General features: G+C 40.8%; 4 protein-coding genes and 1 long non-coding RNA gene across 21 annotated transcripts in view; 2 read left to right on the top strand and 3 right to left on the bottom strand.

Annotated features, from left to right (window-relative positions):
* Nucleotides 1–10,440, top strand: part of MBTD1 (mbt domain containing 1) — a 35,314-nt gene extending 24,874 nt beyond the window's left edge. For all 7 annotated transcript variants that reach the window (XM_040530783.1, XM_040530782.1, XM_040530784.1 and 4 more), the window contains one exon: nucleotides 6,436–10,440. In XM_040530783.1, the coding sequence (XP_040386717.1) occupies nucleotides 6,436–6,554 (119 nt within the window). In that variant the 3' untranslated portion in view covers nucleotides 6,555–10,440. The remainder of the gene's footprint in view (nucleotides 1–6,435) is intronic.
* On the bottom strand, nucleotides 1,768–22,511 carry LOC121057089. The gene is made up of 3 exons (XR_005813621.1): nucleotides 22,501–22,511; nucleotides 9,182–9,188; nucleotides 1,768–2,829 (listed from the first exon to the last, which is right to left on the bottom strand). It is a non-coding gene; the product is annotated as an uncharacterized LOC121057089 (long non-coding RNA).
* On the bottom strand, nucleotides 10,848–24,605 carry LOC121057086 (nucleoside diphosphate kinase). Of its 2 annotated transcripts, none has more exons than XM_040530790.1 (5): nucleotides 24,600–24,605; nucleotides 12,953–13,111; nucleotides 12,376–12,477; nucleotides 11,516–11,628; nucleotides 10,848–11,093 (listed from the first exon to the last, which is right to left on the bottom strand). In XM_040530790.1, the coding sequence occupies exons 2-5, from the start codon at nucleotides 13,079–13,081 to the stop codon at nucleotides 10,976–10,978; spliced, it is 462 nt and encodes a 153-aa protein (XP_040386724.1). In that variant the 5' UTR covers nucleotides 13,082–13,111; nucleotides 24,600–24,605; the 3' UTR covers nucleotides 10,848–10,975. The 2 variants fall into 2 exon arrangements, with proteins under 2 accessions (XP_040386724.1, XP_040386723.1); XM_040530789.1 differs by lacking the exon at nucleotides 24,600–24,605 and adding an exon at nucleotides 13,397–13,881 and having other exon boundaries at nucleotides 12,953–13,085.
* LOC121057088 (nucleoside diphosphate kinase-like) lies at nucleotides 14,812–19,673 on the bottom strand. 3 transcript variants are annotated; one of them, XM_040530792.1, is made up of 5 exons: nucleotides 19,451–19,673; nucleotides 18,033–18,165; nucleotides 17,402–17,503; nucleotides 16,512–16,624; nucleotides 14,812–16,179 (listed from the first exon to the last, which is right to left on the bottom strand). In XM_040530792.1, the coding sequence occupies exons 2-5, from the start codon at nucleotides 18,159–18,161 to the stop codon at nucleotides 16,062–16,064; spliced, it is 462 nt and encodes a 153-aa protein (XP_040386726.1). In that variant the 5' UTR covers nucleotides 18,162–18,165; nucleotides 19,451–19,673; the 3' UTR covers nucleotides 14,812–16,061. The 3 variants fall into 3 exon arrangements, with proteins under 3 accessions (XP_040386726.1, XP_040386725.1, XP_040386727.1); XM_040530791.1 differs by lacking the exon at nucleotides 19,451–19,673 and adding an exon at nucleotides 18,934–19,179; XM_040530793.1 differs by lacking the exon at nucleotides 19,451–19,673 and adding an exon at nucleotides 18,804–18,880.
* SPAG9 (sperm associated antigen 9) overlaps nucleotides 23,787–24,724 on the top strand; it is a 63,515-nt gene continuing 62,577 nt past the window's right edge. For 5 of the 8 annotated variants that reach the window (XM_040530775.1, XM_040530771.1, XM_040530770.1 and 2 more), the window contains exon 1: nucleotides 23,821–24,308. In XM_040530775.1, coding sequence (XP_040386709.1) covers nucleotides 24,003–24,308 — 306 coding nt within the window. In that variant the 5' untranslated portion in view covers nucleotides 23,821–24,002. Of the gene's footprint in view, nucleotides 24,309–24,724 lie in introns of all 8 variants that reach the window. The other 3 variants (XM_040530776.1, XM_040530774.1, XM_040530772.1) reach the window with 2 other exon arrangements.

Below are 24,724 nucleotides of genomic sequence, written 5' to 3'. Positions count from 1 at the left end.
AAGGAACTCTTAAAATAACTAAGAATATATATATTTATTTTTTTTTTGTAACTTGCAACAGGATTGATGCTGTTAATGGTCTGTGAATTGTAGATGAACAAATGTTATAGCAATTTCAGAATCCAGACATTATTTTAAAGAATACGTTAAGTAAGTTGGAAGAGTGCCTTATACAAAATCCTCAGGTATCCGTTAATACGGTTTTGACTCTGCTTTTGTAAAACAGATGTAAAAATAAGATTCAAGTTACTTGGGTCTAAAGAACTACATGTAGAAAATTGAAATTACTGTCTAGCTGGATCCTTTTGAAAAGAAAAAGTGACTTTTTTTTGATGAGACATCTGTGGGAAGCAGTATGTAAATAAAACTACTTTTATATGACTACTTTCAGAGACAATAAATAGCATTGCAATTTGTGACTGTTCTTGTCACATGACGATTTTTAAGAATCTGAGCTTTTTAACAGAACTATTCAGGTTCTTCCCGTAGTTATTGTTTCCCTTGGGATCAATTTTTCTTTAAAATCACAACCAATTTGAAGTTTCTTTTGCACAAATGCACATCTTGCATTCCTCCATATTTATTTCCATGACACTAACTGTTTAAGCAGAAAGTCTTTTTTGTATGAGTAAAATAAATGGAGCAGAGATAGCCAGTCGCAAGAGGACCTTGTGCCTTCTCCCATCATTGACTGAAAATCAGATCTGCTTTCTGTCCTGAAAGAAGAACCAGTTCTGCCACATAAGAATGGTTTGTCTTGATAGAAGTCAGTGGCTTAGTACAGGACAGCCTAACTGTGTTTATTATATTTGGAGCATCAGCTCTTTATGCTGACTCATTCTTCTGGTGTTTTCTTAGAAAGAGTGGAGTGTTGAAAAGAAGGTGCAGTATTTTATATTGCCAACACATGGACAGATCAGCTACAGAAAAAGTCTGTAATCTGTTATCTTCATTTGGTCTTGCGTCTTGGTCAAGCTATTTTCTAGTGTGACAGCCTAGCAAACAATAAAAACAGTTTTGATAATGCTGAAAGTTTTTTTTATTCCCCTGCAAGTTGGCAAACTGAACTAAAAATCTTTAATAGTCCATAAGGTGACATCAGGAGAGATTTTATTATACAAAATCCTGTTCTAAGCAAGAAAGTTAGGCCTTTCTTACCATTAGAATCCATATCATCTTGACTTCTTTAGGCTTATTTCCAGAGAATTTTGTTGCTCTGAGAGTTGAGTTCATTCAAGAATAGAACTAAAATTTGAAGTCTGAAAGACAGAACGGTTTTCCCCCATCCCTTTAAAACTGACCTTATAATACAGAGGCTGTTGAAATCTGAACTATGCTATTCTATATATGTGAAGTACAGCTGCTTTCTTTTGTGGTCTTTCTAACTTCTGGCTAGTCTTATCTCAAAGTATGAATTTTGATGATTTCCATGTTACTGCCAGTGCTGTCATCAGAGACTTCCAAAGGTGGATTTCTAAGGATTATCAAGTGCCTTTGGCCACTGGTCCTAGGTAAAGAATAGGTGTGAGAGGAAAATAAGGTAAGGTAAAATTTCATAAAAATACAGCTTTAAACACAGTGAGGGAGAAAAGACTCGCATATAGTTCAAACGCTCAATTGTAAAGTACAAGGTGAACTACCTGCCTCTGAGAAAATCCTCATATAAAGCATGGAACAGTGGGTCTATAGACAGCTGCTGATGTATCTTAAAGTAATTTGGTTTAAATCAGAATAGTTATTAAATATTTTTTCAGGGAATCAATCTAACATAAGAAATCACCTGTCACCAACCTCCCTTATTTCAAATCTTTAAATCTTTGACCAGTAGATGTTGTATTGAAATAAGCTGCATCCGCTGATTTTTGTTCCATCACAGATCTAGCTATAAGGGAAGAGGCCCTTGGACTGGGACAGGAAAAAAAAAGATACCTGAGTAGGACGTGAAGCTAAACTGAGTTATGCCTGTTCCAACTTCCTGCTATCTAAAAAGCTCAGTTGGGGTCCCCACACTGAAGTCTTCTAGTAAGAAAAATGTATGTGTGATACCTTGAGCTTATGCATAGTCTCATTACCTTTTTACTTTAAGAGCTAGGCTTTTGTTAATGATACGGTCTTTATTTGACAGTGCTGAGAATATTTAAGCATTACCAACCGTAATTTTGATATAGCTGAAAGTAGTGGAGATGATGTATTAAAGTGTTTGCATCCCTGATATTGTAATGAGAGGTTTCCTCAGTCACGGAATCAGAGTGTCTCCTAGGTAACATAGGAGGAACAGATTCACAACTGGCATGGAAAATGGTTTCATAACATTTTTTCATGAAAGCAATGCTTAATAATTTGAAGGAATTTTAGAAGAAATTTTCTAAACACCAGAATGCTCATCAATGCTTGTAAGGCACTATAAAAATGGTAAGCATCATTCTAAAGTACTCATGAGTATATATTTTTAAACCTAGGCTTTAGGAGAGGATAAATCTTGTCTCGACTGGATTTATTTCCCAAGAACCGTATTTCCTATCTCTGCTAGGTACACACACAGAAACAACTACAGTTTCAAACTGTATGACCTGGGTGTCTGACCAGAGGATTGTATTGTGACTGTGTGGTGTAGCTGCAGCAGTAGGAATTTACAGCAGTTGTATTTCATTGGTAAGATGATGTGCTTAGAGTCCTACCAAGCAGTCTCTAGAATTCAGTAAGTAAAAATGTGGTGGTTGAGAAATGGAAGAATATTCCCACTAATAAGGGAATGGTACCATTGTATGTAAGGCCCTTGTTTTCCAGAATCTGTGAATATGAAGCAGAGCCATTTCTCAGTTGAAGAGTCTGAGTTACCTAATGCACTTTAACCCAAGCGTTTATTTTAGTTTGACTTGATGTTTAGAGAGGAAGATACCAGTTGGGAAGAAACCTGTCAGTTTGTCCAGCCTACCCATGGCAGGTGGGGTGCGGAGGAGCTTCTCTGGTGATGACGAGTTGACTCCTCCTCCATATCGAACCTTTCCTGCACAGACAGCCCCGGAGGCCTTCCGGCCTCCCAGGACTAGCCAAGATTTCAGTCCCAGCCTCAAAACAGGTAACTAGACATGTCAGCCTTGCTTACTGCAGAGGGAAGTGATGGACAGGGTGGGGAACTGAGCATGGGCTAGCATGGAACATGCTGACTCATCAATATTTTTTTTCTCTTTCTTTTTTTAAATTTTGTTTTTATTTTTAATTCCCCCACCCCACCCTTAGAGAGCTTTTCATTCTCACTGATGCACCACATCACTGAATTAATCATAGGAAAGAAGGACTCTAATTGTTTGAAAATTTCATAGCAGTCCAACTGAAGGTTATTGAGGCACAGAGGAGCTCTGCAAAGTTTTAAAATACAGAAGTGCATTCCGTTAAACTTAACTGAATGGCAGTGTGTTTTGGGAATGTTTGACAGCAGGAAGTTAGTGTGCATCATCTTTTGTAGAGAAAATAGCAGTACGTAATAGATGAGGAGTGATTTTTGCCTTTGTGTCAGAAAAAGACAGTTATCTGGGAAAAGATGCATAGAATGGAGGTGTTAGTTGACATTTTTTGAGTTACTGATATAGGGATTATATTTGAAATGAGTTTGTCCTTTAAGATGAGTCTTTTTCCCTCTTTTTGCTATAAAATCTGTTTGGTTGAAGTATCGATGGTATAATTATGCATCCATATGAGTGAGCAGAGAAAAACACTAAAATCATCAGTGATATTGAGGAAGCATATTAAAATTTTGAGCTTATTTAAGGATAGCTTGTGTAATGTAATCAATCTTTTGATTATAGATTACTGTACAAGATCTGGTAGTTATTCCTCTCATCTTTTCTTAATATGTATGGAGGTATAGTAGATACATTAATTATCGCTAACTAATACAGTGCAGCAGTATAATTCATCAGACAAACCAGATTGTGCTCTACATGCAGGACAGTTGCCAGGTTAATACATATAGCTTCAAATTTCCTTGATTTACTGTTTTTAAAACTTCCTTTAGTCTGATTATGCTGCAGTGTTGCCACTTTTCATTGGCTGCAGAGTACATCCAGAACAGTTCCTTTGTCCATGTGGTATCTTTCTGTGGAATGGGACGCTATAACCCACATGCCTTTTCGAGGCTCGGAGGACAAATCTCGACTCTCTTCTGTGTACACCTCAGTGTTTCTCAGTAACTGACGTACACAAGAGTAGCAAGCTGAAGTAAAAAGAAATGTCTCTTTTCTCTTTTGCATCAAGGATGCTGTAAGCCTGGTGTAGGAGAGAGGATTTCTGGATTGTGTTTTTGCACAACTTGTCTTCTCTTACTGCAAATCTACAGCTCAAGTGTTTATTTAGTGCACAGACGTGCACAGGCTGAGTTTTGTGTGTCATTAGATCTCTGAATTCCTACAAAACCCTGGTGTTCTTTGGGTTTGGGGACCTGATGCTTTCCGTTAACATCTTCAGGAACTTTTCAGATGCCAAAGTTCTGAATTATGAAGTGTTGAGACAAAATTAGTTTTGTGGTGTAGCCTTGTCGTAGACCAAAGGTGTTTAAATAGAAACCAGAAGGACCACACCTTTTAAGTCTGGGGAAGAGGGAGGTATACCCCAACAACATGTAAGCTCAAAACACATTTGAGGTTAGCCATAATTAATAAATTGCATATGTATTCTGTAACATTTAACACTGCCTTGTTTTAGTAGCCATAGCTAGGATGTAGGTGCTTTGCAGGAAATACCTATATGGTTTTGAATGAAAATAGTGGAAGATTACTGACAAGACAGATACCTACTGTAAAACTTCTTGTCTATCAGAGAATTTGGTAAGATTCGCTAAATGTCTTTTTCCCCTTTCCTACTGCCACATGTTGGAGAAGGTTTCGGTAGTGCTTTATCTCATTTACAGTACAAAGTGCTTTTGTTCTCTAGCAAAATTGTGCTGCTTCTTTAATGTAGATGAGTACTTTGTCTCTTTGAGTCATATGAAATGATCCTTAAGCAGTGAAATGCAATTGTAGAACAGCTTCACTTTAAAAAGAGTCAGTAGCCAGTGTTTTGGAGGAGACTGCTCTGAGAGACTCGCCCTATTTCTTGTGTACAGATAGACCATCGCTCCATGCTGTATTGATGTTTTGGGTGTAGCCTTTGCTTAAGGTACTAGCAGCATACCCAAGTATACAATTGTGTGTCTTGCAATTTAAACAGGACTTTTGTTGTCTCCACAGACTAGAGCTCTTGACGAGAGCTGGACATAATGCAGGGAGAAGTGTTGTTGGTTTTGTTTGTTTGTCTTTTAAGGCAAGAGATTGTGGGCTATATAGGTGGTGAGAGGGCATTTGTTAAATGAATGAGGAGAGCTTGCATTATGCTGCAACTTCTGGACTTTTTTTAATATCTTTATTTTCAAATTTTATTTTTATTTAGCACGAGTGTTTCCAATATGGAAGATGACATAGAAAAATAATAAAAGAATTATCAAATGGCTTGTAAGTTATAGCAGGGCTACAAATAGTAACAGGTTATGGAATTTATTTTTAGCTTCACTGCATAATATTTCTGCATTTCAAGATACATTGATGTGCATATAAACTTTATATTCAGTAATCATAAACTTTAGTAGTCTTCTCATTCATTTGGTCACAGCAAATCATTTTTTATTGTATAATCAACCCTTTAATGTGGGTACTGCACCTTTAATGAAAGTACTGGCATACTTTGTTTTCAGTATTCTTTTCATTGTGCTCATATTTCGATAATTACCACTGTCCATTAATGAAATTGGAGAAGTAATTGTGACATTATTGCTATTCATAACATCGTTCTTTCTATGTCTCAGATCTCATTTCTATTTTCTTTATACAAAAGAAAGGGGAGAAGATTACAACTACTAAAAATGTCTTGAATGAAACCTGGGATCTTAAAAATTTAATGATATATTGAGAAATCTTTATCAATGTTTTTTTCTTGTCTTGTGTAGACTGCTTACAGTAATCAGGCAAGTAATGTGATTCAGAGATTGTAAATGGCAAGTAGTTCATTGTAACTAGGCTAAAGACTAAATTGGAAGTAGACAGTAAACAAAAAAGTAAGCAGTAAAAAAAAGAATTCTTCTTAGCAACATTTTGTTGCCCTCTTAAACCAGAGTTTTAAAATAGTAAATTCTTGGAAGAAAAATTATATAGAGAATATATTATTGTAAATTGCTCATTCAAATATATTAATATTAGAGCATAACTTAAGGTTCAGTGTAAGGTCAGAAAGGATCTGTTTTCTGTGGGATATTGCATGTTAAAAGAACAACCGCTAAAATGCAGAATGTAAGAAAATGGGAAATCTTGAGTCTGTTCCCAATTTAAATTACATTAAGTAGATTTAAGAGAAAGTTGTACTTCTTTTGAATGTTACATATCTTTAATGTTCGTCTTTTGTTTTTAGTGTCTTCATTGCAGCTGAAGGAGGAGTTGCTAGATGGAGAAGAATATAGCTTCCTTCAAGGAGCATCAGATCAGGAAAGCAATGGATCTGCCAGTTACTACATTAAACAAGAACCATAAGGCAGCTCAGAAAAGTGAGGGGCAGAGTATTGGTGATAGGAAAAGAGCCTTTCTCCAAGACTGACTGATCTCGTTCCCACTTTGATGGTACAGTTTGGATGACTGTACCTGGGGCACTTTGCTAACTGTAGATGAGTTAGACTCAGTTCAGAATTTTTTGGAAGGGCGGGGAAACTATTTTAGTGAAAAAAGATTTTTCAATTTATTAAAAACAAGAATGGACACTTTTTTGTGTTGTATTTGAAGCTTTTGAAAGAATTTTGTAATATTTTCAAGTTCAGATTTATTGTGCATTGTTAACAAGAACTGAAAATCTAATTTTTTTGGTAAGATTAAAGTTTAATTAGCACGATTGTGGGAAGCGGTTGGAGGAAGATATAGTTGCAAGTACAGATGAACTGTCATGACAAATGAACCTTTTTGGTACAAGTTGGGAGACTTACAGACTCTTGCGAACTGCACTGGTCACGCCTCTGTTTTCTTATGGTGAAAATAAGGCATTTAAGCTCTGATTTAGAGGCATAAATTGTACATGGAAGATAGTCCTGTAAAGCTCTACTCAGTGAGTAGCCCCAGTTGCAATGGAGCCATCACGTGAAGGAGGTTTTTAACTTTTCAAGATGTTTTTATTTAGTTTTAAACGTGTTTTTTTTTTATATAAGACGTTTTGTAATTTTAAAAAGTTCCTTAGGGTCTGAATCAGTGCCCATTAATATCAGTAGCCTTGTCTTCAGTGACTGCAGTGGACATTGGATTGGGACTATAAAGCTCTTGTCTGTACGTGGATGTGTGTAGTCTTGGAATGCTCCAGCAACTGTTTAGAGAGCCCTACGCCAAACTGGAACTTCAGAAAATTCCCACATTTGGAAGATTAAGTTTAGTCTGAATTTAGGCTAAAGAAACTTACTTAGTAACTCAGGCCTTCCCTTGGGAGTGGGAAGGAACTTCAGAGTATTCTTCTGATTATTTTTTTTTCCATTCAGAAAGACCTAGATGTTTCCTTGCCATCTTAAATATTTATTTCTGAACATTCAAAACCGATGTTCCATGTGATTTCAGTTGAGCTAAAATGAGCCAAGCATTGCAAATTTAAAAAAAAAAAAAAAGTTCACTCGTGCACAGCCTGCAGTGTTCCTTTCTTGCTGCAGCAGTGTAATATGGAAGTTGAGATTTGAAAAGTATATAAATAATATACAATCTAGCATATAATTCACAAACTGGATTTGTTTATTGCCTGGAATCTTTGTGTCAAGTATCCCGTTAACCCCACCTGTTTAACTGTCCAGCGGTTTTAAAGGCAAATGTCATGCAGAAGGGTGAAAATGACTAATAGTAAAATACAAAGTACTTTTGCATGAACTCTTAATTATTTGGATTTTCTTTCCATATTTTTAAACTTTGTATGTTTATTTAGATGGCTTCATTTATGGAGTTGATTAGTAAAGTTATTTATCAGCCCTGCAGAGCTGTGACTGGAAAAATGTGCATCAAGAGCTTTAGCTTTTACCAGTAAGGTTCATTAACTAAACTCTCAGGAATTAATTGCATATGTTCTATAAGTGCTTCTGGGTCTTAGTAGGTCCCCTTCAGAGCAGTACAATGATCATCTGACTCTTGACTATAAGTTAGGGCTTAAAAAAAAAAAAAACTTTTTGTTCCTACAGCCTAAGAAATGCTTTAAGGATATCAACCCACAGAGCCCCAGGAGACCATTTTTTTGTATATTGTTGTTTGAATTTAAAAAAAAAAAAAAAAGTGCATAGAAAGTTGAAAACCAGCAATTTGATTATTTTCTAAAATATTGCTCTAACTTTGGGTACATAGTATTGGTAATATGCACAGGTTTACCTCATTCTATGCAAGAGGGGTTAAGTATGTAAAGTTTTGTATTTACTACTGGAATTTTAAAATGTCCCGTATAGCGTAGGAATGTCTGGAATTTTCTTCTCCCTTACTAGTGAAATTTCTTTAATACTGACCCCCTTTTAACAGCTTCTTACATTAACAGAATCTGGTTATCAGACTATTAAGTTTCTGTAACTTCAGGTGGTGAAGACACTTTTGCTCTCTAAAATAGCCGCAGTGAAGGGACTTTATCACGGTTGGTAGACTTCAAATACGTTCTCTCAGATTCTGACCCACATGTGACATTTCTTTTACACAGCCTGGATTGGAGAAGTAGGATTAGAGACCATTGTTAATGACACTTTGGTGAGCCTTGATTTTTATTTTCCTGTGCTCTCCATTTATTCTGCTGTAAAATCCAGTTCTGCAAGCATTGATTTGGTTTGGTAAGTACATCACTATTCATTTTATTATGATTATTATTTTTATTGTTTTATTTTTTTAATGTGACAACTTGCAAATTGTCACAGCTGGAATGAGGTTGGCGCAATCTTGCATTCTTCTCTCATTGATAGCTTCTGAATACAGTAGAAAAACTTGCATTAATTTGTGTTTCATAATGTGAAAATTTGGGCTATAATGAGCAAGGTATATTGCAAAGCCAGGAAACCTGGAACCTTGGACTTCTGTATATTGCCCAGACTCAGAACTTGGTTTCCCAGTCTGACTTTTGAGCTATAGTCTTCAAATGTGAAGAGGCAAAAATAGCACTTAACGTGAACACACTTCCTGTGTTGGAAGAATAACAATCAGATTTGAAGTCTGTCAGTCTTTATAATGTTCTTTAAAAACAGGTATACTTTTAATTAAAACACTAAAGTACAGGAGTTGACTTGCATTCTCAGATACAGGTGACTTCACTAGGAGTTGCTTGTTGAGACTTACGGATGAAATCTCTCCTCTGTTTCTGAATTCAGAATATACCCATGTTGTTTGTCAAGTATAGTGAAATCTGTCCTAAGCAGACCATGTAAGGAATTAATTGAAGTCATTTGCTCAGGATAGGCTTAAGGAAAGCCCGAGCAAAATTCTACTGGGTATTGAGAATGGATTCCCCAAAAAGTGGGTTACAGATTGGCTGTGGTATCCATAGTACAGGCTTCACTGTATTTGTAAAGCATTCGTTAGTAACATGGCTCTAGGTATTTTTTATTTTCACTTTAAGCCATGTTACTTGGCTAACAGAAGAGCAGTGTTAGACATCTGAAATCTTCAATGGGGTCAAACTTCAGTATTTGGCATAGCAGATTTTTTTTTTTTTTAACCATAAGGTAGCACAAGTTATGCACCTTTGCAGCTGCCCTTCTGTTGCTCAAAATCTTTCTGCTGATCTGTTATTTTAAATACAACTCTTTAACCTTTTCCTTGCTGCATCTGAGGAAAGCTAAAGCAGTTATCAATTCTTTGTTCTACGGATACTAACACGGGTTTCAGTGTTTGTTTGTTTATGATTGTTGTTTTATGTGATGTGAATACCCTCTCCCGTCAATATTTGTACGATGGTGCTAATATATTTGGTAACAATCCTTTATTGGGAAGGGATTTTAAAAAAACTGTGATTTAAACTGAATTTTTCTTCCTTTTAATTTTCATATTTAAAAGAAAAAGCCACAGCCATTTATACAAAAGGTATCAGCTCTGGCCCCTGGGAAAATGTTGGGGCGGGAATCAAGATTAAACAGATAGGGTTTTTACATCATTTCTGTATGTATTTGATATATAAATCAATATCTGTACAAATTTAATCTTTTATTTTCTTGGTAATTTGTGTGGTCGATGAGAGAGTATTTAAAACTTTCTCATGCAATGTACATAACTAAGTGAAAAAATGCTTTTGGAGAAATTAATGTTCCTTTCATTTTTATGAGACCGCAGATTTTCAGCATGGATGTGAAAAGCATTAAAATTATAACTTTGTGTACAAGATGAAAATAATTCACTAAATTTGCCTTTTTTTACACAAAATAAAAATGTTAAAATCTCTTCCTGTATTTTGTTTTCTTAAAGGGGAATGGGGTACTAGATAAGCATCTAACAGTACTCGGCCTTGTATTTCACAGCTGATATAAATAGTTGTGCATGGGGATAGAAATCTTGTCATGGGATAATGTCACTCTTTTCAGTGTAGTTCCATGCTCGAAGTAGCTCCCCCACCCCTTCCCTCTGCAAGTTGGCTTTGGACTGCAACTGAAGGTATTTCAGTAGCCTGCGAAGCAACATTGCAGTGAACAGTCACTGAAGTTTTATGCTCATATACCTGTATAGGGAAATCTGTATTTTAACACCGCTCCACCTTCTGCACAGGGAAAATACTGAAATATTCATCCCACTTTACTGAGTAGTTCAATAGGACAAGTCTTTCATAGTAAATGCACCACAAGGAGTTAATTTGTATCATCCTTTTATTTGATAGTGCTGAAAAATGACTAAGCTAACCGTGGTGATAATTGCTCCCAGATCAATAGCTGGAATGAGATGACACGTTAGGAAGGCACAGTTCCTTGTGGAAGCTCATTTCACTCATAGATCCAGTCATGTGCACAAGACTTGAAGTCAACGAGCTCTGCAGGTTTAAACCACAGGTTGATCTCCTTCTGAGCACTTTCTACTGAGTCACTGCCATGAATGATGTTTCTGTGGAAGAAGACAAACATTGTTTCATAGGAGAGAGAAAAAAGTCTAGCAAGCTAGTAGTTCACCAAATGGAAAAACTTGGATGAAGCACCAAGAGCTGCAGGGCTACTATGTCAGCTACAGTATTTAAACAGCCCCACTCTAAAAGCTAATTAAGCCTAGCAGGGGGCGACTAGGGCTATTTGACTACAACAGCCAATGCCACTGACTGATCTTACATGAAGCTTTGATGAGTAGCTGATGAGTATTTCAAAAAATAAAGTATTTTGTACCAAGCCATTTTCCTAAGTAGCTGTTATGAAATGCAACCTGCAAATAAAAAAGAATCATACTAGCGTATCTATCAATAATTTGACTTTCTTGAAGAAAAGACTACCACCATTAAGTTTAATCTCTATCGATAACAAACTGAACACACAAACCTTCCTACTTGAATGCAGAAGTCACCACGGATGGTACCAGGCTTTGAGTCTGCTGGGTTGGTTTCCCCTAGCATTACTCTACCGGTTTTAACCACGTTGAGACCTTCCCATACCTTCAGTGACAAAAAACAAGAAAAAGACAAGACAAATCAAACCTATTAATTCTTGCTTACACAAAATTTCAAAGATTAATCTTCAGTAATAATTTACATTTTGTAAAGAAATGAGGGTTTTATCTCAAAAAAAAAGTCTAGATTCTCTCCTTAGCTTGTTTAAAAAGGGGGAAAAAAACATCTAGGAAAGCCCTTTCTTTTTTTTTTTAAATAAGAAATTCCAGTTTATCAGCACTGTCATTCCAGTTAAGTGAGACACTTTAACAAGCCTTAAAATTACTTGATATGTAAAGCCAACCTTAAAACACTTCTGTTAGAAAATGAACAACCCAAAGACTTGCAGGAATGTGTAGTTAAATGTGTGTTCTGATGCTTCTAGGGTAGTTTTATTGTTCTGGGGAAAGCATAAAGAATGACACAGAAGATGGATATCTGTGGAAGAAAGCAGTAACTAAACTTCTCTCCCTTCCCCCCCCCCCAATAGAAGGTTCTTTTGGGTGGAAATGAAGCTGTCAAGAATTTTCAAGTATTTTAATGAGCATTTTAAACATGCACATTTTCCTTCTTTTTAATAAAGAACTTACACTAAACTGTCTTAATTGTATTAGTATCAGAACTGAGTAGTTTTGTAGTGTTCCTGTAACAACCAGTACATCTTACTATTTTAAAATAATTTGTAGTGTGGAACAAAAGTATTCAAGAAAACAGTTTCTAAAAAAAAAAAAAAAAAAAAAAGAAGCCACGTACCATCGCCACAATAGGTCCAGAGTTCATGTATTTAACCAAACCAGGGTAGAATGGTCGATCTTTCAGGTCAATGTAATGTTGTTTGAGAAGGTCTTCAGAGGCCTTTAAAAGAGCAGATGTAACATTAAATATATTGCTTTCAAAATACCATAACACAAAAGATGTTACTACTGTTAGGAGATGAGTTCCTGCTATAAAATTAAAGGAGTGCAGGATGGGGGGCGGGGGGTTAGGGGCTTCAGTGTTTCAAGCGGGCAAGATTACTTTTGTGCGCTACAGTAATCCTTGGCAACAAGCTGTGGGCAAGGTGTCTGATGGATGTTGTTGGCTACAACCTTTCAGTCAAGGTCATTCGGCTCACTCGGGCTGCATTAAGCTAGCAGAGCCCTTTCCTTAGGGAAGGGAAGAAAGAGCTCGGACGTTCGTGGCTGGTAGAAGGCTCGGCCCGATGGGCATCCAGCTCTTGTCCAGATTCCCATTGTAATATGAGAACGGCACCATAGGAAAATTGTACCTTTACCTATTCAGGCAGCTGAAAGAAGGCATTTAAAAGCGAGCTGGCAGCGCGGGGACTTACGTGCACGAACTTCATGGCGACCAGGCGGAATCCCTTCTGCTCGAAGCGCTTGATGATCTCCCCCACCAGCCCCCGCTGGACGCCGTCGGGCTTGATGGCGATGAAGGTGCGCTCGCAGTTGGCAGCCATGGCGCTGCGGGACACAAATACACCCCCGCACTTACACACACCCACACGCGTATTTACACACATCCCGGGGCCGAGGGGCGGCTCAAGGTCGGCCGGCAGCCGGCAGCCCCACGTCCATGGCGGCGCCCTGCCCGCCACGCCCGGGCCCACGTGGCGCCGGGCCCGCTCCCGTCCCCTCATCCCCTTCCCCTCCGCCGCCACCGGGGCCGAGGCGAGACGAACCCCCCCGAGCCCCCCGTGAGGCGCCGGCTGTCGGCACGGCGCATCCCGCCCCCCCTCCGGCCTCCCCTGACGGAGGGCCCGGCCGCTGCCTACCTCTCCGCAGCCTCCCGCTCCGCAGCCGCCGCAGGAAGAGGAGGAGGAGGCGGGCGGGCGGCTCCTCCTCTCCACACGGCCGCCCCGCGGCGCTTAGGGGCGGGCCCGGCGGGGCTGGGGGCTCGTCTGCGCCTGCCGCCCGCTGCCGCCAGCCCCTGCCCGCTGAGGGAGGGGGGCCGGGCCGGGCCGCTGAGGAGAAGCCGGGAAGCCGCCGGGCTTCGCGGTGGCCGCGTTGCCTCAGCGCCTGGCCGCCCGCCCGGGACGGAGGCAGCTGGCGGGGCCTCGCTGTGCCAGCTGGAGGCACCCGGCCTCCTCCAGAGCTGCCCTCGAAGCCCCTCAAAGTTCCCGCTGCCCCTCCTGCCCCAACTCTCCCTCCCCAGGGGTACAGAACCGAGCTGACAGGAGCATGGGGCTGTAAATTGAACGCTTGGTAAACAGCGCCTAACACTAGGCATCAAAACGCGTGTTTTTCACAATGAAAAGTAAGACAATTAAGGATGTTGAACCGTGCTAAATCCTTTCTTTACTAAGAGGCCTTGCTTTGCTGTTTTCACAGACAACCCTGCTGTCTCCTATCAAACGGTGGCCGAATTAGCTCAGCAGAAGCAGCATGCCTCACGCTGCCTGGGCACTACGTCTCCCCCAGAAAAGAGATGTGGCAGCTGTAACCCAGGGAAGTTACCTGGGATATTTCTTTTGCTAGGATATTAGAAGGTGAAGCTGCAAAGTGTCAAAACATACATGTAAAACTTAACAGTTCCCAAACCTGCACCTTAGTGAGAATTATGAAAAATGTTATTACTTTTTATAGTGCTTACTAGTTGATATAATTTACAAACTACATTTTCTTTTCCTAAACTAGGTCTAATTTGATACCACCACTGCAGCTGTAACATGAAAGCAATACCCTCTGCAGTACATATGCAGTCTCTTATTGACAGGCAACTTAAATTAGTGAAACTGGAAATGCTGAGTCAGACAGCTCAGATGTGCAAGAGGAATACTGCATTTCTTCCGAGAGGTGGCTGACTTCCACCTCCTCTCAGTCTAAATGCATTAGAAATACTAATCAGTAGCTTTCTGACAACCCCCCACACCTCCATGTAAACCACATTTCATCCCAAATTTCTGTTTTGTAGTAAGCAATCAAGAGAAAGAAACCTAATCCTTCAGGCAAAAATGGAACTCAAGACTACTACTCATCCAGTGCACAGGTTTGTTACGTGTTCCCTTTGTTCTGACAACCTTTACCTTAATTATTTACCTTCTGTAGCACTGACTATTTTTAGGAAAGAGGCTACAAACCTCATCTACAGTTTGGTAGTTAGGGAATTTGTTCCCTCTCCTTAGACTCCTTAATTAGCCCTAAGGCAATATAATGAACAAACCTTTTGTTTAACTTAAGAAACAGCAAATGTTTTATTTTGGAGCATCTCGTTTTAGGAGTTGGGTATCTTCATAACATATCATAAGCATCAAATTCAATATTCATTGCAGTTTACTCTGAAACAACAACTCACTGTAGGCAAAAATAGAGGAGTTTGAACAACTAGTTTCACAAAACTCCTGCTTTTAATGAATACAGTGTTACAAGTAAATAAATACATTACATTGACTCCAACTCACTTTTTGTTCCTACATCCCAAACCTCTGTTGAGTGTTTGTGGCAAAATATTTCAGCAAGAGGCTGTTTTCTGTGATGGAAGCAGACGCCTCTACTGAAATAGGTTTAGCATTATTATGAATGTATTTGTTGACACGATTAAATAAATAAATAAATAAATAATGCTGGCGTCACTTCTGAAATACCTTATCCAAAATCACCTTGCTCCTTGCTTTGGAGTTCCAGCTATTAAGGAAGTATGGATGTAGAAGTACAGATGGAGCTAAATTATCAGCTGTTTGGTCAGTAAAGCAAACATCACTCCATTGTTCCTCTATGCAATGTTAGAGGACTGCTACAGTACAGTGACTGAAAATGGATCACGCTCATCCATTCTCTCATTAATCTCCTTTTCACATAAAAGAGCATTTCAAAAAGCCTGGCCTATTAATCCTTCCTTAAAATGCTAAATAAATCCTGTGCAGAAAAAAAATGAAAACATGTCAATGTAGAGAAAAGTTATTATTTTATCATGCTCTGTGTACAGGCACAGCACCTTTTGGAAAGAGAAATAAAACAGATTTTCTGCACCCGCTTTAGGCATGGGGATTCACTTGATTTGATATCAAGCTCAACCCTCAACATCTGAGCACACAATCAATATATTTACATACCACTGGTTGTCCACTAAAATTTTAACAAACTGATGCACCTTTAACACTGAGAGATTTGCATTAGCTTCTACTTACCAAAATCTCCTCTTTGACTGGGGAGTGTTTCAGGAAAATATACGTTCTGTATTATTAACAAGGAATGTTTTGCTTCTCTGTGTTTGAATCTCACCTCTCTCACTCCCATACGTAGCTAAAAATTTTTTAAAAATACAATCCTATCCATAAGTTGATAGCTTTTTAACCAAAACAGCAACAAACACTGATTATATTTAATATGCACAACAGCGTATATCAGAGGTTTCTGAAACAGGTTTCTACTAGTTGATATGAAGGACTTTAAAATAACTGATAACAGATAGTAAGGATATCAAAAGGTATAGGCTCAGTTCTACTCATAGATCCATTCATGAGCACAGCTTCTGTAATCAACCAGTTCTTCAGGATTGAACCACAGATTGATCTCTGTCTCAGCACTTTCTACAGAATCACTTCCATGAATGATGTTCCTACAAAAAGAAAAGGTGGATATAAAATTAATACAATCATCAAGTGCAAAGCAAAGTCAACTTCATTGTTAAGTGGTCTCCATTACAAAGAGAAGTCGTAAGAAATTGTAAAGTAGTAATAGGCATGGAGTAGGCCATGACAGCTTTGCTCACCATTTTTGTCAATGGGAAGACTGCAATTCTACTTCCACCTTTAGATCCTGTTACATTATCATGGGGAAGGCAGCTCCATGCATAAAATGAAGAAGACTAGAGCACTTTTCCTATGTGTATCACGACATACCACTGGAGCTTTAGGGGCTTCAGTTTAAATCAGTACTTTCAAAATATACCTTCCAACTTGAACACAGAGGTCACCACGAATAGTGCCAGGCTTTGAATCCACTGGATTAGTTTCCCCCAGCATCACCCTTCCAGTTTTAACCACATTAAGACCTTCCCACACCTTAGTAAAAAAAAAAAAAAAAATCCACTGAGATTATAAAATCTTAGCAGTAGACAAAGTAGCAAGAATTAATAACATCTTCCAGAATTATGCAGTGCTGTCCATCATAGCACAAGTCACCATCCCTATATTCCTAATAGCAAGTCATATTTTATTTCCAATTTCTCTGTCAAATTCTTGAAGCATTTAGTGCAGTTCTGCCCTTCCCCGCCCTTCTGCAACATACCTTTCCTCCCCAAGGATGGAAAGAGAACTATTTTAAATCTCAGTATGGTAAACAGCCTTCCAAAGCTCTCTGCTCATTGAAGATCTAAACCTCCAGCTCAACTATTTTACAAACACGCTGTTAAAGGAAAAAAAAAAAAAGGAAAATTCCTTCTAATTAAATTAAACTAAACAAGATTTTCAAAGTTACTTTAACGTGAGAGTATTGTAAAAATATTTAATCATCACTTCTCAACTTGATTAATACATGGCATTCCACAGTGTTTTTTTTGTGTGCAGGTTTACTGTTTCTCAAAATTTCAGCTTAAGCTCTCCCTTTCCCCCTGCCCTCTTCCTCAACATACTGACTCAAAAGATCAAAGGAGAGAAAGATTGTGATAAAAAGATACATAAAAAAAACAAGTCAGAAGTACATCTTTCAAACTATATTATTTGATTATTTTAATCCTTTCAAAAGTAAACTAGCATTCATTAGGTACCACGAGCTTATTTGCAGGTAAGACAACTAAACAGTGTATTTTTCTTAGCTAAGCTTTGTTTTTAAGAACTCACCATAGCTACAACAGGTCCAGAGTGCATGTACTGCACCAGACCATCATAGAACGGACGGTCTTTTAGATCAATGTAGTGTTCTCTCAGAAGGTCTTCAGAGGCCTGCATTAAAAAACAAACGAAAAGAAAAAACGCCACAACAAAAAGCTTCCTCTAAGAACTTAAGAGCATACTGAAATCAGATAGATTAATTGCAGAGCACTATCAATCCTAAAACATGCATACACCTCAAAATTCATCATTTCTATCAACTTCCTTTAAGTATTTATAGTAAACATGAATTTGAGCTGTTTGTTTTAACTACACCTGAACTCAAAAAAGACCTTTTGCTAACACAGGTATGTGAACTGGTATTTGTTGAAGATACCCAGAGATATTTATTAGGCATAGGATGCACCTAAAAGAATATTCTCTTTGGACTAAGGACATCAAGTTACTAAAATTAGCATACTTAGCATGTCTAAAGCATTTAGCCAGAGCTGAGAATTGGAAGTTTTCCAAAATAGCCAAAGACTTATCAAAATTCCAGGTTTAAATTTTCTGAACGGTCTATTTCTCATTATTGTCTGCTACTTTATTTTCAGGTTGATGTTTCTATGAAAAGGAGATGTGCAAGTTAAGGACAGCTTACGTGTATCAGTTTCATGGCCACCAGTTTGAATCCCTTCTGCTCGAACCGCTTGATGATCTCTCCCACCAGTCCCCGCTGGACCCCATCAGGCTTGATGGCGATGAAGGTGCGCTCTGCGACAGCGGCCATCGTCCTAGCGAGGAAGAACAAGAGCTGTTATTCCAGGACCAGCAGGCAAGTGTGATCCCAGCCCCGAGTCGTGTGTGCCATCAGCTATGATATTGTAATGACTGCATTGGCTGTGTCTGCAGGCTGTCACCCCGTGATCTGCACTGATTTGATAAATCAATCACTCCCCACCAGGGTTTTTACAAGCGCAACAAAAACAACTTTAAAACAATAATGGTTTGCCAAATACAGAACCAAGCAATTAGCAAATATTAAAATCAGAAAAGCTCTAAATGGAACGAGAGCGAAGAGCTACTGCAGGTGCAGCAAGGGGCTGCTGCCGGCAATTTAGGACAAAGTACGTTGAATAAATCCATAAACATCATTTTAATCTATAAACAGCTATTATCTCTATTTTTTTGGCACGTGGTTTTCTGCAAGTACAACGTGCGCACACGCAACTGCGGTCACACACCTGTGCACACTCACAACCCATGCACACACAAGTGCACTCACGCGCAAGTGCACTCACTCGTGCACTTGCACATTTGTGCACACACGCACCTGTGCACACTCACACCTGTGCACACTCACACCTGTGCACACGCACACCCGCGCTCACAAGCACACCCCTGTGCACACTCGCCCCCCGTGCACACTCACAGCAGCCGGCGCTCAGCCTGCTGCGGGCTACCCCTTCGCACCGCCCCATCCCCGTGTGGGCGGAGGGTTCCCCGGCCGGGCCATCCCCCCCTCGCCCCCCGTTCCCCCCGTGCCCCCCGCCCCGTCCCACCTGGTCCGGCCCCGCCTGGCCCCGGCGCTCCCCCGGCGGCCGCTCCCGGCCGAGCGCGGCTTAGCCCCGAGCCGCCCCCGGGGGCCGCGCCGCTGCCGGGCTGCCCCTTAACCCTTCCCGGGGCCTCCTTAGGCCTGCCCCCGGCTCCTAATCCGCTCAGGGGATTTGGTGCCGCCTTCCCGTGTCATCCCCCGCCGGTGGCCTGGCCCGCCGTGACCCTTCACCCCCGGACATCCCCACTCGTTTCCTCCGAAGCCCGGGGTATTTTGGGGGGGGTTGTGCCGTCATCTGCCTGCTTGCTGCTTTTCGGGTTATTTAAAGTGGGGTGCTAGGGAAATACTTTTTTAAGCATTGAGTCTTTGCAGCCCAATTCCGTTTTTTGCTTTATAAACCATGACGGAATTATTTCAATAAGCCTCATCATCACAGCGTCTCTTTTTCTGTATGTTTCTCCTTTAAAGAAGGCATTACATTTTACATATCAGCTCTCAGAGGCAAAACCCCATTCAACACTTACCTGTTTCTTCTTGAGGGTTTTATGTCCTTTGACAGATGTGAGGATAAAACATCTGCAATGCCCTAATCTTCATGGTGCATGTGCTGTCGAGAGGAAACCCATTCTTGTCCTGTTCTTGGTTCTGAAACTGGGATGGATGAATTTCCTGGGCTTTACTCCATGGATTTTCTTGAAAGCAAAACAATGTAGGCTCCCCTTCCTTCTGGGCAGGACTTAGCTGCCACTTACCAGGAGTAAGTTCAGCTTTATCAGGAGAATACTCAGAAATTCTGTCAGGTATATTCCATTGTTCCAATACACCTTTATTTAAGATATTTCACATTACTAATGCAAACTAATGCATAATCCTCGCAAAGGCAAAACAGTATTTATAAATAGAAAAATGTCCCCAGAAACAGGATGTTTAGAAAAATATTCAGTCAAAAGCAGCAATAGGACATCTATTTATAGCCTTGCTAAAACCATGCTATTTAATCATTAAAGCTTAGGACTTGCTGTAAGGTGGGTAAGAACTGTCTGCAGCTTTACCGTAGGCCTGCCATGTGATCTTTGCCAAGTCTTTTAACCTCATTAAATAAGGGTCATCTTTGTCACTTTTGAGATTAATCCATGATTAGCAGAACATGTTGTGCATTATATAGTACATAAACCACCACAGAAGCATACTTGCTTGTTATTTTTAATGTATAAATGAGCATCTTTTTGCTATAGTTAGAAATTCTACCAAAATTACAGATTAGATTGAAATTACGTGTTCACCTAAAATGCAAGGTCTGAGACAGTCTAGACAAATAATTTTCTAAAAGTTGAGAGTTCATGGGAAGAGAAAAGAAAATCTTCAAAGTCTTCAGACAATGTAGAGTGTGAATGAATGAGTGAAATGCCATTACTGAGCTCAAGCTGTTTACCCATTACTTAAACGAGCAGAGATTTTTTTAAATGGGCCTGAGGCAACAGACTGACTGTGAATGTCTCCAAACTTCAGGAGAATTTAAACATAGCTCTTGGCTTTCACATTTTGGCCCGAGCTTTAGGAAGATCTCAGATAAAAGCCTGTATCTGTACCACTCCAAACAAACACCTGGTGAGTTCTCGTCTGGACTTGTATTCTGTGCTATGCAACTCTTGCTGCTCATAACCAGACTGGGAAGTCTGACGCGCTTTGTTGCTCTTGGCTATGCAACTCCTCATTTAGCTACGTATTGCTACCATTTGATTATTGTAACCATGATCCTTCATCTTCTTCTGGCTTGATTTCTGTTGTGCTTTAAGACATAAAGGACTACAGAACTAACTAATTTCTTCCTCTGGGTAAAGCCCAAGTTAAGTTCTTCTCATCCCCAACTGATTCAATGGCTAATGGTAAATTACAAATCAATTTACTTTCAAATAAATTGATATTTATAGGAATGCAGTATGTAACTTTTATTATCCAGAAAACTACTTTGTTTTCAGGTAGTTCTTTCCCCATGTGTATGAATTATATTTTACTCTAGTTGTCACCACAGACAGCCACTGTTCTCAAGCAACACAGACAACACTGTTGTGTCTCTTGTGCTGTTTCTTATGCATGATTAGTTTACTAAATTGACAGACCATTAAGGTTTCTTAATCTTTCTGCAAGCAACTAGGATATAATTCCTTATCTTGTATTTTTAATCCAACCTTGAGTTTCTGATCTCACACTGACTGTGAGGTGCACGTGATAAAAAACGATCAGAATAGTAAGACTGCCCACAGGATACATCTCTACACCAGTTGAAACTTGTCCAAGGTAGTTTTTCTAATGTTCATATTCTTAAATACTTCATTTATCCATGCTAGAAAACTTCCAGGTTACTAGAAATGAAACAGGAGCACAAATGGAGCACAATGGAGCAGAAATGGAGCAAATGGAGCACAAACTCTCTTTCTCCTGTACTCAGTCTAACTGCAACCCTAGCAGCAACAGCCTGCCCATTCACTGACGGACTTGCTCCAGCTATTTGAAAGAAAACCACATCTATCAACTTTGCTAATAGAAAGAGGACAAAAATAGTATATCCTTAGAGACCCCTTCCCTTAAAGGCCGTCAGCGGACACCTTGACCCATTTTTGCTGTCTGCCAAAAGGAATGTCTTTTGAGCTAATGTATTTGTGCAATTTGCCAAGCATGATGACAATAACTATAAAACCATATAGACAAAAGAGCATTTGCAACAATTCAAGATGATCAGTATTGTTATCTTTATAATCATCTGCAGTTGTTTACAGATGTCCTCACGTCATTCAGTATTACACATGAATAATGCAGTAAGGTCTAGATGCAATTAGATATGGCCTACCAAACTTGTCCTGAGAGCAGAATGGAATTACTTTGGACATCTGGACTCTTCCTACAAGATTTATTCAGGCTCACTTAAAGAAAAATAACAAACACAAGCCAGCAACCCCCACCCCAAAGGCTTTCAGCGTCTTCCTCAATACAAACAACTGAGGCAAATGTGAAACTGTGGTACAAAGGGAGAGAGAAATTCTGAAAGACATTGTCCCTCAACACCCCAGCATCAAGTAAAGACAGTAATCCATGGCAGACAGCTGGTAAACATGGGGAAGTCGCAGTTTTTCTCTCAGTGGACAACTGCTAAAGAGAAATACAAAATAATATTTTCATAGGGGTCATTTCCAACAATTTAAATGAAAATTTCACTTGAGATGATTAGAGTAGGACACTATACATTTTTTTTTTAAGCTAAAATGACTTAATTTTTTGGTCATAATTCAAAGGCAAACAACTTTTCTTTCCTTTTGCCATGTTTACAAACAAATGTGTAGTTTAGCTGTACTGGCTGCCCTATATTAAATATTATTTTAGTTTAAATATGAACTATTAGTTATATCTGAACAGAACTCACATGTAAACCCAACACAGGGGACTGAAATCTTTATCTTTGTCCTTCCTGTGCACAGCCATTAGCTTAGTATGTAAACACAATGCAGTATATGAATTTAAGCATATTTACTGCCTTAGAATCAGCCCAAATGAGGGAAAATACAGTGCAAACCTCTACTGCACTCCAGTGGAAATTATTGCAGTCACTACAGTTGAAGTTTCATCACTTCTCAAGGTTTTGCATTTTTTTATTTCTTTGTTACCATACTGCTGCTAGGCCACCTGGTTCCTTAGCTCCACTGCACATGAACTACATTAATGTAATGAAAAATGCTGATTTCCCCAACCGTGGATTATATGATAAAAATGAAGAATGTGAAGCTTCTCTAATTTTTTTTTTTGAATCTCTGTAGATGTTCTCAAATTTACAGTGTCTGAAATAGCTGACTTCATTCCCCTGACAAAACACATGATCGCCATTCCAAACCCCAGGAAAACCAACCTCCCCTGCCAAGCACAACATGCTTTCTGAACCACGTTCCCAGTAACAGAGCAGGTTTTCTGACACAAACCGATTAGGCCTCATTGAAAACAAGAGGTCTTGTTCTCGGAAATGAAGAAACACAGAGAACTCAGCATTGCTGCAGAGCTGGTAAGTCCTAAAAAAATAGTTTTAGCTCTGCCATTCATCCCTAACCCATTCACTTGATCTATTTATGCCTCTCTACATGTAATAAATAAATAATAATGCTTTCACGTGAACTATTGGAGGGCATTTCTGCAAATCTATTAAAAGAGAAAGATTCCCTGTGCAGTCACCCGCCTGCCCACAGGGGCCACCAGCACCCCAAGCTGCATGATTAGGGTTTGGATTTGGATTTGAGAGAGAGGAAGCACAGAGTGCTGTTGTGTCTGGAGCTGTGTAAATCCTGCCAAAGGAAGCTGAGGTCTCCCAAAAGGCTTCCGTTGGGAGGACTGCTTCCTGGGAGACTTAGGTGGGCTTAGTGTGGGGTTAGGGTCATGATTAGGGTAATGGTAACGGGTAAGGTTAGGGTTTGGGTTAGGGTTAGAGTTCTGGTTTGGGTTTGAAGAGAAAGAAAGCGCAGAGGCCTCTTGTGCGTGGGTCTGTGTAAAGGCTGCAGAAATGAGTTCAGGTCTCCCAAAAGGCTTCCGTTGGGAGGACTGCTTCCTGGGAGACTTCTGTGGGCTCAGGATGATAATTAGGGTGATAGTTAGGGTCCGGATTTAGAGAAAGCACAGAGTCCTGTTGAGAGTGGAACTGTGTAAAACGCTGCCAAAGGGAGTCCAGATCTCCCCAAACCCTCCCGTTGTGCGCACTATTTCCTCACACACCCGCCGCCGCCTCCCTCCGCAACCATTTCCCTCAGACTAGGCGCGGCCCCCCCCACCTCATCCCCCCGCCTCCTTCCCGCCCATTCCTCACCCACGTGATCCCCCACCCGCGTGACGCGCGGCTCCGCCCCGGCGCGGCGGCTGAGGTCAGTGCCGCGCGCCGCCGCCGTTGCTCTCCGCCCCCCCCCCCCCGCCCCGCTCCCCCCCCTCCTCCTCCTCCTCCTCCTCCTCCTCCTCCTCTTCTTCTTCTCCCGGCCGCCGCCGAGGCCCCGCCGCGGAGCCGCTCCCCCCCCCCCCCCCTCCGGTCCCGGCGCTCCCCTCAGAGCCATGGAGCTGGCGGACGGCGTGGTGTACCAGGAGGACCCCGGCGGCCCCGGCCCCGCCATGATGTCGGAGCGGGTGTCGGGGCTGGCCGGCTCCATCTACCGCGAGTTCGAGCGGCTGATCGGACGCTACGACGAGGAGGTGGTGGCCGAGCTGATGCCGCTGGTGGTGGCCGTGCTGGAGAACCTGGACTCGGTGTGCGCGCACAGCCAGGAGACCAGCGTGGAGCTGGAGCTGCTGCGGGACGACAACGAGCAGCTCCTCACGCAGTACGAGCGGGAGAAGGCGCTGCGCAAGCAGGCCGAGGAGGTGAGGGGCGGCCGGGACGGGCTGCCCGGGGCTGGGGGGTGAGGGGGGTTACTGGGGGAACTTGGGGGCATGGGAAATCGGCGGGACCGGGGCTGAGGAGGAACCGGGGGGATCCCTGCCCGCGATGGGCTGGGGCTGCTCTGCCATGGGCTCCTGCCATGAGGCTCCGGCCTTACTCAGCAGTCTAGAGGAGAATCCTAGAGTCGTTAAGGTTGGAAAAAGCCTTCAAGATCATCTGGTCCAATTGTCCCCTACCACCACCATCGCCCACCAAACCATGTCCCTAAGCACCACGTCCAGCCCTTCCTTGAACGCCCCCAGGGACAGTGATTCCACCACCTCCCTGGGCAACCCGTCCCAACGCCTGACCACCCCTCCTGAAAACAAGTATCTCCTAATTTTTAACCTGAACCTCC

The sequence above is a fragment of the Cygnus olor genome, chromosome 18 (assembly GCF_009769625.2).
Source record: "Cygnus olor isolate bCygOlo1 chromosome 18, bCygOlo1.pri.v2, whole genome shotgun sequence".
In the NCBI taxonomy this organism is placed as follows: Eukaryota; Metazoa; Chordata; class Aves; order Anseriformes; family Anatidae; genus Cygnus; species Cygnus olor.
Note: the sequence above shows the minus strand (reverse complement) of the source record. Positions and strands in the feature narration are given on the sequence as shown.

Excerpts from the sequence above, each read along its gene's own strand:
- LOC121057086 (XM_040530789.1), bottom strand. The coding sequence starts at position 13,851 with ATGCCTAGTGTTAGGCGCTGTTTACCAAGCGTTCAATTTACAGCCCCA. Across the intron at positions 13,086-13,396 it reads GAGCGGGAGGCTGCGGAGAG|CGCCATGGCTGCCAACTGCG; the intron begins GTAGGCAGCGGC and ends TGTGTCCCGCAG. Across the intron at positions 11,629-12,375 it reads CTGGACCTATTGTGGCGATG|GTATGGGAAGGTCTCAACGT; the intron begins GTACGTGGCTTC and ends TTGTCACTGAAG.
- LOC121057088 (XM_040530792.1), bottom strand. The coding sequence starts at position 18,161 with ATGGCCGCTGTCGCAGAGCGCACCTTCATCGCCATCAAGCCTGATGGG. Across the intron at positions 16,625-17,401 it reads CTGGACCTGTTGTAGCTATG|GTGTGGGAAGGTCTTAATGT; the intron begins GTGAGTTCTTAA and ends TTTTTTACTAAG. Across the intron at positions 16,180-16,511 it reads CTCTGTGTTCAAGTTGGAAG|GAACATCATTCATGGAAGTG; the intron begins GTATATTTTGAA and ends TTCTTTTTGTAG.